The sequence below is a fragment of the Gossypium hirsutum genome, chromosome D05, assembly GCF_007990345.1.
Source record: "Gossypium hirsutum isolate 1008001.06 chromosome D05, Gossypium_hirsutum_v2.1, whole genome shotgun sequence".
In the NCBI taxonomy this organism is placed as follows: domain Eukaryota; kingdom Viridiplantae; phylum Streptophyta; class Magnoliopsida; order Malvales; family Malvaceae; genus Gossypium; species Gossypium hirsutum.
In genome coordinates this window covers 31,247,387-31,262,287 of record NC_053441.1, presented here as the reverse complement: position 1 = coordinate 31,262,287, position 14,901 = coordinate 31,247,387, and the positions used below count along the sequence as shown (strand labels likewise).

The window sequence follows — 14,901 nt, the reverse complement described above, 5'->3', positions numbered from 1 at the left end:
AATTAATAAATTCATATGTCAACAAACAGCGGTAGATCCAAGTAAGTGGTTTAATTAATTTTTTTTAAAAAAAATTTAGAAAAATATTGGGTGTCTAATTAATTTTTTTTTTAGAATTTTCAAAAATTATGAGGTAAAGAAAGAAAGAGAATATCATTCAAGAGAATATTAAACAAATTTGAATATTTAATTAATATTGTTATTCAAAATTAGCTGAAAAATATAGGGTAGTATTTGGTACGATGTACATTTTTAATCCTATAAATAAACTTTAAAAATTTGTCATGTGTTTAATTTAACTATATTTATTTTTAAATATTTTATTATATTTTATAAGATATTTGTCATCATCTCAATTTTGCATGTAGACAATGTACTAAATATTTTTTTCAAAAAATATTCCTATTTAAATGGGATACAACTTTGGATGATGATATCGCTATAATAAGTGGATAAGAAACCATTTAAATTTAAATTTTCGTTTAGTATTTTCAAATTTTCATAAAATAGTAGAACACAGTAGAACCATGGGTTAAAAAAAGTAATACATTTTATAATGATAGCCGTAGAGAGAAACTAAACAATAATTTTCAAAGAAATAGGGGTAAAATAGACTCGTTCTTTCCAGTTGGTTATAATTTGGAAAATTATTGAAATCGGTTTCCTAAAATTTTCACAATTATATTTCAAATTTTGGTTATTTATTGACAACGTGAAACAAATATTTAAAACAAATGCATTACAATGAAAAAAAGGTTTATAAACATGGATCTCATGTTAATTGATTTGAAACTCACACCAATTTATCACTAGATCAGTGAACTATATAAGTTACTATTTCAAGAAATGAAGCACTCGTTAAAGTCCAATATATAATCTGAAAATATTATACGACACGATTTTCATGAAAAGAAAGCACGAGATACAGTGAAAATAATAATTAGAACGTGACATAAGAAAAATACAGGATCCCGAAATCTTTTATATATATTATTATTGTGCCAAAAACTATATAAATATAAAATACAATGACAAAATAAACAAACACAAAAGAATACGGAGATGACAATACAAGTCAAAATAAGCCAGTTTACTGGCAATCATCCATGTCAGATCAAGCCAAAAGAATGCAAAGGGCGTTATTGTCTTCAAGTTATATTGAGGCTATTGAAATCTGTTTCCGGAAAAGACAACATTGATTTTGTAAATTTATGATCACAAAGGGGCAAAAGATTCGTTACATATGCAGGGGAAAATGTCAAGATTTGGTATAATATGATCAATCAAATATGAAAACATGCGCGAGTATACTGGTTCACAGGATATGGAATAAAAAGACTTGAAAATTAAAAGAAGAGCTGACACAACCGACAACGGAAAGTACAATTTTAACAACTTCAGATTCTATAGCTTCGAGAAAATTTTAATGGTCAAACTCGAAAGCTCACAAACACTTATTAAGAAAAGTAACGAAACAAATGTAAACCGCATGTACAATCTAAGTGATATTCGAGTAGATTGCACTCTCTGATATCAGTGGGATTGGAACTTACCTAGCCATTGCTTCGGAGATACCGTAGCAATGATGGTATGAAAAATATGCAACTTCTATGTGCCCCCGGCTATCCACCGCCAAACACCACCTGAACCTTGTTGCTGGGTAGATGAAACCTCCATCTCCTGCTCCAGTGCGGACTTTTGTCTCCTAAGTATTTGCACTTCGTTTTCTATGGACTCTAATGATTCCAACATCTTCTGTAGTTCTGCAATTTGAGCCTGAATACATAACCATGAGTTAGATCTTGAGTCTGCGAGGCTGAAAAGGAATAATAGAAAAGCTAAAATCAAATCAAATGATGTGTAAATATGAAAATCGGCAAACCTCAAGTTTAAAGCATCTTGATCTCTCCGATATCAGTTGACTTTGGACAGATTGGAGTTCCTGTTAAACAGAATGAAATTAAATATAACAAAAACTTTAAACTGATCCTTAATAATATATGTTACTCTGGCTCAGGTGTAAGTGTCAAACAGAGGTATGCATTTGACGCGTGTATGTTTAATTTTTTTTCCAAGTTTTTTCTTTTTCTTTTTTTAAATGTATTTAGTCATACCCCCTACCTATGTCCATATATACACTGAACACAAGTGCCGGACATTGGTATTTCAAGAAATATGAAGAGCCAGAGCAATATAGAAAAGACCTTTTTGAGTCATTTCGAGAGCATACCTTTGACAATTCAGTATGATTGCTTTTTAATTCATCAATCTTCTCTCTCAGCCTAGAGTTTTCAGCCCTGGCTTCATCAATTGACGACTCCAACACCACCTTCTCTTCTTTAATTGCATTAATTTCAAGGTTGATATCCTTTTTAGGAACATTGTTTTCAACTCCATTAAAGTTCAGATCTATTATTTGTGGAAAATCCAATTTTTCAGACTTTGCCAAGGCATATGCAGCAGTCACAGAAGCCGCTGCTGCAGCTGCTGCTGGGGACTGGAAAATCTTCGGATGAGATAAGTCTCTTGGTTTGAGTTTCATAACAAAAACCTATTAACAGATGACCATTAAAATATCAGGGAAAAGGTAAAGTGATGCATAATGACAGATTCAGCATTAGCACATACAATAAAATGATTTCGTGTAAACTACTGTGTCAAAATGTACCTCATTATTATATTTCCCATTGTATCCACCAAATGCAACCAAATACTTCCCTCCATCAATTATAGCTGAGCAAATACTTAGGCCCTGCATTTTGATTGACAATTAGGTCAGATCACTTATAGAAAAAATCTAAAATGTTTACTACCAAAATTCAGTCATGAACAAAGTCAAATCATTTAGATTAGAAATTGAAGCATGAGACAAAATCTTGGATAAATTGCATATGCTTCTTTGACAATGTTCATGAAAACAATAAATTAATGTTTCCTACGGAAATTCAGTCATAAACAAAGTCATCATTTAGATTAGAAATTGGAAGCATAAGATGTAAAAAACTGGTAATTGCAATGATATGCTTCTTTGCCAATGATAATGAAAACAATATATTAGATGATATTTCAGTCTGATAGAGCTTCTTCAAAACAAGCCAGTTGATGATTATCATAAAACAACACATGTTAGATATGGAGATTCAGCTTTCCTCAGCTTTCAGACTGTGGTATGGACTATCACCAAAAGTTAGTAAGGAAAAAACTAAATCCGCAGCCAAATACCAAAAAAAAATTTCGAAGTAGAAGTTTAGAAATCACACATAAACATGTAAATTAAGGCAGAGTAGTAACCTCACTAGCAAGTGGATGCCTCTCCTTCAAAGTGGTCAGAGTGGACCAAACTAACTTGGACATATTTAAGGCAAGAGTCTCTGGGCAACCTGAAAAGAAAAAAACGAATTAGCACATGAAATCCCAACATAAATAACACTGCATGAAAGATCATACGAACCATTGTTGTTATCTCCGCCACCGACAATATACCACATTTCATCAATGGAAATACCAGCATGACCAGCCCTAGGACTCACCAAATCACCCTGAACTTGTGGTTGGGACCACTCCATCTGCATGCAGTCCAAGTCCAACTCCAATCAATTATACCATTCAGACTAGATAAGCATAAAAGTACTATGATATTAGAATAACTGTATCTCTAGCTTATTATCATTATGAAGTCTGCTCCAACTTCAGCAGTTCAGATTTTCTAGGAAGGAAAGAATGATCAAATCAGAATTCATACTAATTGCCAAGGAAGACACTATGCTTTATAGGGAATTGATTATTTTGAATGAAATGAAATGGTAAGAAAATCTCCAGTTTCTTTTTATGAAAAAAAAAGATACTTTGTTACTCAAATGTGAGCATCGGACAAATGTACGTGTCTAAAATGTGTATGTTTAAATTTATCCAAGCTTTCTAACATTTGAAGAGTCCTCGAAAAATCATATCCCCATATGTCAGGATATGCATCAAACAAGGGAATTGGACGTGGATATTTCAAGAAAAACGAAGAGTTGGGGCAACAAAAGGTCAACATAGTGGTAATAATTAAAAAAGTTTTAGCAACGGTTGTACAATTTACATAGACAATCTGACAAGTTTAGGCTAGACCCTGCTTTATGGAGAACTTGGAAGAGTTCTTTGTACACTTCAACAAGCACAAATGTGCACACATGAAAATAAGCACTCATATTTACTATTTTCAGCTATGTCAAAGCAACACTTTATGATTTCAGGAGGCCATGCTAGTTATAAACTTGTTTGATAAGCCTTTGGCACACACTGCTTATCATGGAAAATGTGAGCAGTTACTAAAGAAATAAAATATGACAAATAATGGCATTCAACTCATACCAAAAAAAAAAAAAACACAAAGACAAAAATGATTCCAAAACTTACAGTGTGTAAGTCCAACACATGAAGATCATTGAAGAATATTGAATGTGAACAACCACCAAAAATCAAAAGGTAACGCTCTGAGTGCACTGCAGCTGAGTGATCAAATCTTGGAGCTGGGGGTGTCTGCCTATCAAAATACAAGGAAGTGATGCAGGCTACTTCTAAACTTGTGAATAATAACCAGCATTTAAAAGCAGAAAAGATGCTTACGTTGCCTCGACTACACTCCAAGTCATTGTCTGTAAATCGAGAGCATGTACATCATTCAGCAATTTCCTGCTCCTGTCTTCTCCACCAAACACTATCAGTTTAGAACCCACCAGTGTGACAGAATGACCCCCACGTGCTACCTGGAACATATAACACAACAAACCAATAAGAGAAATGAACTCTATACATCTAAAGGAACGCATAACTGAAAACTATAGATCAGAGGAAAGAATAAGATAAATGAGAAAGCATAGAGAAAAGGGAAATTGTAAAATATATTAAATAAAAGCTGTAAAAAGTGAGTTACCGGAATTTTTCCTGAGGTCTCCATGACACCACAGACATGCGTCTCCAGATTGATAAAATGCACTACAAGGAGTGCATTAACTATCATTAGTTTCCATATGTACAAAAGTTCATTTGTCATAAACCATTAAACAGAATATTGGATTCATAAACTTTTACTGCTGTAATTGTACCAAATGACCCTCAGAAATACAAACCTATCATTGCATCGGAAGATTTCTTAGAATGCCCACCAAGAAGAAGAAGTTTATTTTCCCATTTAATCTGAAACAAAATAACTAAATATTTATTTCAGGAGCTTGTTCAAAGTTGTATAGAATCACTGCATAAGTGAGAGGAGTTTAGTTAGGCAAAAAAGAATTATATCTGTAGGTATGCTGCATCTTATGTCCTACCATACTGTGATCAGAAATGCCTGGAAGAACTTCCTGTAAGCCACTGTCTTCTGATTTATCAGCACTAGGATCAATCTCCAGTTTCAGACTAGACCATGTCAAGCTTCTAAGATCAAATGCCTGAAAAAGAAGCCAAAGAGAACATTACAAATAAGAAAGTAGCTAAATATATGAACTAATTGTACCAAAAAAAAAATGTATGAACCAAGGTCATGCAAGAAAACCTGAATATCAGACAGGTATCGACCATTACGACTGCCTCCAGTGATGTATAAATTCTCATCAGCTACAGCGGCAGCATGCTACAGTGATAAGACAAAAAAACATGGTAAGCAGTCTACCACCGAATATAGAAAAAGCAGAAATGGATAAGTGCTTCAAAGAAAATTTAATATTATAGCAGCCTTATTAATGATTAACAAACATGATCAAAAAGTCCAAACAAGAGAGAATGCATAAAATGACACAACCAATATGATCTTGTGCAAGCTACACAATTTAAAGAAAATACCTTGTATCGAGCTGATGGTCGTGCGCCAGAAACCGGGAGTGCTACCCACTGCTCATATGCCAAATCTGAAGGCCAGCTGGTGATATCCATGTCCTTTTTAATCTCTTCTGCTCCCATAACACAGCTGTTCATCTGTCAATCAAGATATTCAGTTGCAAAACATATACAACCAAGACGTACACAAGTCACAAATAAGTTTTTAGAAAAAGCCAGTGGAGTGGAAGTTTAGGAGCAAGATAGAAATCTATAAACTATAATCCTTTATACAAATGTTTGGTGTGACAGCAGAAAAATGCAAAGGAATCAAAATTCTAGAGAAATTTTAAAACCCACTTCCCTTTCCCTTTGGAATTCAAGATCTAAACAAAACCTCAGTCTTAAGACTTGAGAGATACAGCAGAGACTTTAAATATCAGACGCACCATCATTTAATCCAGTAAAAAGTTTCGATATGGAGAAACTTATAGAGAATGCTACTTGTATCATTTTTAATTGAAAAAGAAACGAATGGCTCACTGAAAGGACAGATGAAGCAAGTCACTCAAAACAGGACCAATAAAGATGAACTTAAAGAACACGCAAAGAAATCCACTATATAAAGATACAAATTTTATAGACAACTACACATATAGCTAACAGTATCTACTTGTTAACATAGGATGAAAACATTTTAGTTGGGATAACTACATTTGTCAAACTTGATCATGTAGTTCAGAACTCCAGCGACGATTATCTATTAACAAGCATCAATCTAATACAGAAAACATTGAAGTATGATAGTTATTTTGTTCAAAAACAATTTGATCAATATAATTCTTCGTAATTCTTCAACTGAATTCTATCCATTAAGTCACAGAATTTTGTCAAACTATTTGAAATCGACCAACCTATAGTTTTCGAAGGCAAAAAACATGTACAAAATTGTTGTAAATGAACTCTATAAAACGCAAAACAATAGCCAATTCTAGATTCAAGCTAAATTAAATACTCGTTTTAAAATTCAGCTATTATTGGATATTTCAGTATTCTATCCTGCTGTTTGGTAGCAGAGAAAAGGCAGGAAAATCAACAAATACATTAATTCGCATCTCTCCACTCAAATCAACCTGATAAAAGTTGTTTCACTTAAACAAGTCAACACACTCCCATTTCCTTGGAAACAAACAAAATTCAAATTCCTTCCATTTTTCTCAGCAAACAAACAGAGTTCACCAAATTCCACATTCGTACCGGAGATCTAAATCATTAACATTCAAATTCGAATAAAAATCTAGAGCGTAAAATGCTCAAAACGAAAGAAACAAAATTAAAATTACCTGAATTGTGCAAAATTAAAGGGAAATGAGTTTAGAACCGTTGATTTCGGAGAATTGGATCTGAGAAGCTGATTAGGAATATGAGATCGGAGGATGGAGGCGCATGTGGGAAGAGATCAGACGGTGTTGATTATGCCATAAGACGAAGAATCGAACACCAGCCGTTAAGATCTAAATCTCTAAGTCCCAGGTGAACAGTTTTTTTTTTCTTTTTCGTTTTTGTGCCTACGTGTATTTTTTGTCTGCGTAAAGCTCGAATCGTCTCTTTAAAGCTTCCCAGTTGTCACGTACCGTACGCACTAAAAAAATATTTAAATTAATTTATAATTTAATGTTTGTTCAATTTTATATTTGTATTTTTCAATATAATATTTATATTTGATAAAAATTATACATTTTGATACTTATAATTATTTTAATCTTTTAGGTAAACTACACCCAAGGTCGCTTATCTATTAGTAAATTTACGTTTTCACCACTTAACTTCAAAAAGTTACAAAATAGTCATTGAATTATTCAAAAGATTTCATTTGAGTCACTGAGCTATTAAAATCATTGTTGCACGGCCTTTTTTGTTCACACTGTCTGTATCAATCAAAAGCTCTCATTTCTCTTCTCTTCTACAATTCAAAATTTTTCATGAAATAACTTTGAATGTCATGAATTTGACGAATCAAAATCAAAACAATTTTCTTCTTTGATCTTCGACACTGATTGTTAGATCGACTTGGATCTAAGATATGTTCTTCTATTTGTCGATAGGTTCTGATCCATCGTATCATCGCTTAAAGCTTGCTAGCCTTACTTTTATCTAAGAAAAAAACTTAATAGCTAGTGACATAAATAAAAACTTTTGAATAGTTCAAGACTATTTTGTAATTTTTTGAAGTAAGTGACCAAAACATAAATTTACTAATAGCTTAATAACTTGGGTTTACTTTATCCTACCATTTAATGTTCAATTGAGGTGATAGTGTTCATTTGATAAAATTTAATTATTAATATTATTAGGTTCAAATTTTCATGATTTTATTAACAAAACAAATTTAGTATTAATTGTGAATTTGTTTAATTTTATTCTTAATTTGTTAATTACGACGGCTATTCTTTTTTTAGACTTTAAGGTTGATTTGAAGAAAGTTTATAGTTTATATTATTAGTTAATTATGAATTTTCATTAATTCTAAAACCTTCAAAATAAACACTAAAAAATTAACATTGTTACCTTCTATATTAAAAATGTACAACTTTTGTTAAATATAGATAAAAAAAACCACAAATAACATATATTAGAAAAAAATATCAAACTTAAATATCAAATGATATATTAAGCGTTATAGAAATATACAAATAAATTTAAAATCATTTTCAATTAAAAAGTAACAAATTTTAAAGGGTTAATGTTAAATTCATTCCTTAACATTAACATTTTTTTTTGTTAATTTAACTCTAATATTTTTAGTTACATTTGTTCCTCAATTTGTTGTTTTCAGTCAAATTGAAATGTTTTAAATAAGGGATAAATATCAAAATTATATATGAACTTTGATTTGATGTGCAATGTTATACATGAAATTTTGGTTTGATTTAATTTTCACAAATTATTGATAATACTATCAAATTAACATCATTTTGCGTTGATATATTGCATACACTATATTAATCTAATATGAAAATAAATGTATGTATTCATTGCTTTAAATATGCACAATTAAATCAAAATTAAAGTTTCATGTATACATATGGACCACAATTCAAGTTTTATGTGTATAATTACATCAAATTAAAGTTTTATGTGCACCAAATTAAAGTTCATGTATTAAATTGCACATTGGACCAAGATTCATGTATAAATTTGATATTTATCTCTTTAAATAAAGATGCTGACTAGATCATTAAATTTTTAATGGCACTAATATGGGTAAAAGTATCATGGAAGCCTCTATATTAGGAGTCAAATTATCTTTTACCCATTTATTAAAAATGCACAAATTAGTCTCGGTCCTTATGTTAAAATTTTCATTCATTTTTATTGTTAAATATTGGTCTTTGTATATCAGCATGAAATATACATGGCACATCACATCTTATTGTCTAATTATTTCGATAGTCATATCAATTTTTAATAGTACAAATAGATGAAAGTTTTAACAGAAATGATCAATTTACTTTTTGATCTAACGTACATGGATTAATTTACACATTTTTTAAGTAGAGATGGATAAATGTAATCTAAGGGTGGGTTGGAATGGGCAGTGTGTTTATTTGAGGTTAGTGTAAAAACAACAGTGGCGGTGAGATTAGAAACTGTAGCGATGCTGTAGCGTGAGACAAAAAGTAAGCTAAATGCACCGCACCGCATCCAATCGCCCATCCAAACCCACCCTAACTCTTGGTATAGAGATCACCATGATACTTCTACCCACCGACATGGTAGTTTATATGTACAATTACACTAAGATGTCACTAATTTATCTTATATCTCATTGTATTAAATAATTTAAAAATTATAAAAAAATTAAACGATAAATCACCTAAATGGTCATCCAACTTTTAAAACTTTCAATTTCATCATTAATATTTTCGAAATTGAAAATTTTAGTGGCAGATCATTAAACACTTAATATTTTCACGTAACTTTTTAATTTCCTCACCATTAAAACTTAAAACCTATTAAGTAAAAAATAATTATGATGTGAAATTGAAAAATTATGTGGACCTTCCCCAGGTTTTCTTTGAGTATTCATCTGAAGAGAAACTGAAAAGCAGTCCACCGTCAAATGCGCCACTTCCTGCTTACTTACAAAACTCCCATATACGCGCCACAGTTTACTGAACACATTGACGAGCCACCCAGATACAGAGGCCCTCAATACAGTGAGTACCAGCAATTGAGACCAGACGACGAAATCCGAATCACCCATTATAACATTGCTTCTTAAAGTGGACATAGTTCTTCGTATGTCTGTCGTCCATTCTCATTTCCGTAATTGTTTTCAATTTGCATTGTGTTGCTATAAAAAAACTTGAAAAAGTTGTATGTTGTGGGGATTGATAATGTGTAATGATCCATGTTCTTTTTTTTCCCCTTCTATAATGGCGTGCAATATTTTTAAGTTTCTAAATAGGTACTGATGATTTGGAAATTAAAAAATTATGTGGAAAGTCAAATGATAATTAAAAAAGTCAGGTCAATATTTCTGTTTTTTTTTTTTACAAAGAAAGGGCCCGAAGGCCACAACCTCATATTAAATTGCATTAGAAATTACAATGTTATGGATATCACTAGAATAACCTATCTCAAAGGACAAATTACAACAATTAGAAAGAAACCAAGTACAGAGAGAATCGGCCAACTTATTACAACCACGATCCACCCAATTGACATCGGCTTTAGAAAAAGAATCAAGCATACAGTGGCCAAGAATCGTGATATCCTCCTTTTGTTTGCGAAAGCGATTGACGATACAAGCACAATCCGTTTCAAAAATAACCTTGTCGGAATTGCGCGATTGAGCAAGCCGAAAACCTTCAATAAGGGCATTTAATTTTGCCCACTCGGAGTTAACCACCCTGTTAATGAAGACCGCTTTTCCGCTTAAAACAAAGCCACCAGAATCTCTAGCGATAATGGCCAAGCTCGTTCCATTAGCATTCGCGGAAGCATCAACATTCACTTGAGTAACACCCTCCGGTGGTTTTTCCCATTTGCAAATTCTAGGAACGTAAGGTACTCTTTAAGTATTTAATAGCGGGTGATTAAAATTTTTAATTTTGAAAACGTTGGTGATAAAAATGAAAGTTTTTAAAGTTGGGTGACCAAAAGTTGAGTGATCGCCCAAGCAGTTTACCCAAATTTAAAAGGGATAATGGTGTACTTAATCAAATATTCTAATTTGGTAACTATACTTTTAAAAAGTAATAAATAATAAATAAAATTTAGTTGAATGATAAAATATAAATATCGAAAATTATAAGTTCAAATCTTATTTTGTGTATATATTTTTTTATATAAAAATATAAAATGACAAAAACAATCTCAAAATGATACAATTTATTTTGTAAAATAAGTATACTTTCGTCATTGCTCAACTAAATTAGTATTGATTAATTTGTGGCATTAACTCAATAAAGTGTTGATTAAATAGTATAAATTATAAAAACCTTAATTTCTTCTAAATAAAACATTTCCTATTGAAAAAAAATTCCTTTTCTTTTTCTACATTTTCTTCGTATCAAATTCCATTTCATTTCAAATTTCAAAATTTGAACCCATAGTTTTAAGATAAAACCCATAAATTATTATTTTCCATATTTTCATCGTCTTAAATCTAAACTTGAAAAGTTATAATAGTTTCAGAAACATCCAAAACCATCAGTCCATATGAATAGGTTATGGACCAATAAGAGATGCACCAATACGACTTTCCTAATACTAAACACTCAAAGCTTAGGCTCAGTAGTGGAAAAAAGTTTAGAATTGGGTCTAAAGTCTAAATTAGAGGTGTTCATGGATTAGGTCGGGTTGGGTTTGGATCGAGTTTATACACGATATTAATATATTTTATGTTTACTCAAGCTCGGCCCGACTTGAAATATAAGTTTAAAATTTTGTTCAAATCCATCCATATTTGTAAAATACTAACCTAAGTCTATTTTAGATCTGTCCATATTATACCTTAAATATTTTTATATTATTAATATTAATAATTTCATTTTTTATTTATTGAAAATTTTTATATAGCCATGTTAACATTATTTTATTGTTTACATTATAGCAGTATTATATATTTAGTATATATTTATTTTTTTAATTGTAATAAATTACATAATATATAAAAAATATTATAATATAAATATTATAAACTCAGAAAAGGGCTAGGCCGAGCTTGAACTTTGAATGTTTAAACCCGAACTCGACTCATATTTTAAATGAACCTATTTTTTTATCCGCACCCATTTTACGGGCCTAATATTTTTGTACAAACCTTTCTAAATTTGAGACTAACCGTCAAAGAGATAACCCCCATTAACAGGTGTAATCTAAACTCAACTTTCTCATGAATTTCTTCCATTAGTGAGTATTTGTCATAATCCTTAGTTCCTTGTGTTGACAAACACTACATTCCATGTCATATCCAAGACTCCAGTCCATACATTATTAACGAAATAAAATAACTAGAAAAATGATGTTAATGCCAAGTCATTAACCAAAAGTCATCTCACATTTTTCAAGACCAAGAAACAGGATTGGGAAGCTGGACCTGTAAATCATATTCATCATGGCGCAGTTAGAGCAACAGATTTGTTTCATGATGGTTTTGGTAGATTGTCTTGAAAGATAAACCTCATAACATGTTAGCAGATGTTTTTACTTGAATTGTCATTTTCACTGGTTGGATATTATGTTGCTTTGCCATTTGACCATTTTGTGATCACCTAAAAATTTCATCAGATGGTAAAAATGAAGCCCCTATAGGGGCTGTATGGGCATGCAGTTTTATCAATATGTCACCGCCTTTCAGGTGGAGTTTTAACCTTTCATCACACTTTGCTGAAACACAAATTATGTTATAGGTTATCGTTTATGTTATTAGTGTGCAGCAACTCTATTAAGTATTTTTGTTGGTCATATTGAAACACTCATCTAATAAACTATCTTATTCTTAGGGCTGATTTAGCTTTGCTAGTTAAATCTTGTGGTAGAGAGAGCTGAGGACGGAAAATGTGTGTTTATCAAGTGTGAAGAACAAGACATCATATTATTGGGCTGTTTTTCTTAACTATTATGAAATTAAAGCAGTAGCACGTCTTTGGTTTTGTTGTAATTATACCTGAAAATATTATATATGATACAAACATGGCATAAAAAAAATTTAAAACATGATATTACACGACATAAATATGATATGAATGTCTCAAAATTTATAAAATATGAATACACAAACATGATATAAATGCACAAATTGGCAGGTCTAATTGGTATGACATATAAGAGCTGCCTATTAATTTTCTCCACAGATTGGGAATGCTGCCTATCATAGTGATATGTTTTATGAAGAACTAGCAAACATGCTGCTTTGTTACGCATAAGTAAATGCTATTTTTGCACTGTGTAAATCTCCAAGGGAGTTGTTGTTCACTTGTGAGTTAAACAAGAGAAGAAGAAGATGGACGAGTAAGGAAAGGGAAGGTCTTTAGGTTTTTGGGGAGAGATCTCTTTGGAGAAGCGTGAATTAATGGTTAGAGAAGAAGGGATCAATACTAAATTAATTAGATTTATGACACTAAATTCATGATGTAAATAAAAAAAAATTATGTAACGAACATATTTATTAACAATTCATATAAAAATTACTTTATATTTTGGTTACAATGATAAAATTAAATATTTATTATGTATGGCATATCTCAAGTTCAAATTTCATTATAATCAAATTTTTATTGATAAATTACATATAAAAAAACAAAACTATTCTCATAAAAATATAATTTAATTTGTATATGATAGGAAAATTTAGTCATAATCTCTGAAACCCTTAAATTGAAGAAATAGCGCTCGAATTTACCGCCTCCTTATTATTGAAATAGTAATGAAACCAACCGAACTAAAACTCAATCAACTCAATACCTGTAATCTTTTAGTTTATATTAAAATAATCTTTGTGAAGAAAAAACATAAAAGAATCAAACGGTTAAACCAATAGAACTAAAAATTGAATTTAATGTTTCTTTTTATAACAGTGGGTACGTATGCAATGCGAAACACAGTTGATTTTGTTTTGACTGCAATTGAAGCAACATGAGGCAAGCAATAATATATATATGACATGCATACTTAGTTTAATTAATTTTTTTCTCCATATATATATATTTGACAATTGACATCAAGCACGTTGAAAACGTGCAAAATCAGCTCCAGAAATCAGAGGTATGCAATCAAGATCTCGAAGGAGGACTTGAAAGCCTCTACAAGTGTTTTGGTCAAAGCAACATCCTCAACTATTAATCTTTGAGATTCCAATTGTATATAAATGAAATTTTACATGTATGTAGTTACTAATAGGAAAGTTATGTGGTCTAATTCATTTTCCCACAAATTTCCTCTATTTTATTACATAAATTTTGATTGTAATGAGTTGTTTTGATGGTGGAAAGGAGACAAAACATGAACATTTTGGTGTAGATCCAAATCAAGTTCATGTTACTTGTAATTGATATTTAAGCAAGGTGTAGCTCAAGAGCAGAAAAGGAAATTAATCAGTTGGACAAGTTTTGGTTGGATCTCTAATGCTTCTGGACGTGTGCGGAACCGCTAAAGATGCCTTGTTGCAAACAAAAGAATGCACGCAAGGACTTCAATCGATTTTGCGCCGAAGACGAGGTTAGGAGTTACTTAAACCTGTAGGAAGGCAGTGAGAAAGGTAGTGTGCAAAGGCCTTAAAGAACTTTGAAGAATATATATATATATAGATATAAAAACTTAACACCTCTTCCTTCAGCAAAGTTAGATTTTATGGATTAAACTTTTCATCCCCTCCAATATATTGGGACACTTTGAATATCACATGGAAGATACAAATCTCTCACGCTTTAAGCAAATAAAAGATACTTGGGTTCATGTAAGTTATTCATGAGGTAAATCAACATCAAGTTAATAAGTCACAAATATCGCATTAATATGCTACGTATAGTTACTACTTACGAGGAAAATTTTATTTAATATATATGTTAAAATAGTTAGATATAAAATAAAAAATAA

At 31.2% G+C, this 14,901-nt stretch overlaps 1 protein-coding gene across 3 annotated transcripts; it reads right to left on the bottom strand.

Annotated features, from left to right (window-relative positions):
• Positions 1–928: 928 nt before the first annotated feature.
• On the bottom strand, positions 929–7,384 carry LOC107904166 (acyl-CoA-binding domain-containing protein 4). 3 transcript variants are annotated; one of them, XR_001686145.2, is made up of 15 exons: positions 7,140–7,384; positions 5,824–5,955; positions 5,537–5,614; positions 5,313–5,432; positions 5,115–5,181; positions 4,919–4,980; positions 4,612–4,751; positions 4,402–4,528; positions 3,452–3,566; positions 3,292–3,380; positions 2,669–2,752; positions 2,231–2,551; positions 1,883–1,942; positions 1,554–1,776; positions 929–1,174 (listed from the first exon to the last, which is right to left on the bottom strand). XR_001686145.2 is itself a non-coding variant. In XM_016830437.2 (14 exons), exons 2-14 carry the CDS (start codon positions 5,953–5,955, stop codon positions 1,609–1,611), a joined length of 1,563 nt encoding a protein of 520 aa, XP_016685926.1. In that variant the 5' UTR covers positions 7,140–7,384; the 3' UTR covers positions 1,245–1,608. The 3 variants fall into 3 exon arrangements, 2 of the variants coding, with proteins under 2 accessions (XP_016685926.1, XP_016685927.1); XM_016830437.2 differs by lacking the exon at positions 929–1,174 and having other exon boundaries at positions 1,245–1,776; XM_016830438.2 differs by lacking the exons at positions 929–1,174; positions 7,140–7,384 and adding an exon at positions 6,930–7,132 and having other exon boundaries at positions 1,245–1,776.
• Between the last annotated feature and the right edge of the window lie 7,517 nt (positions 7,385–14,901).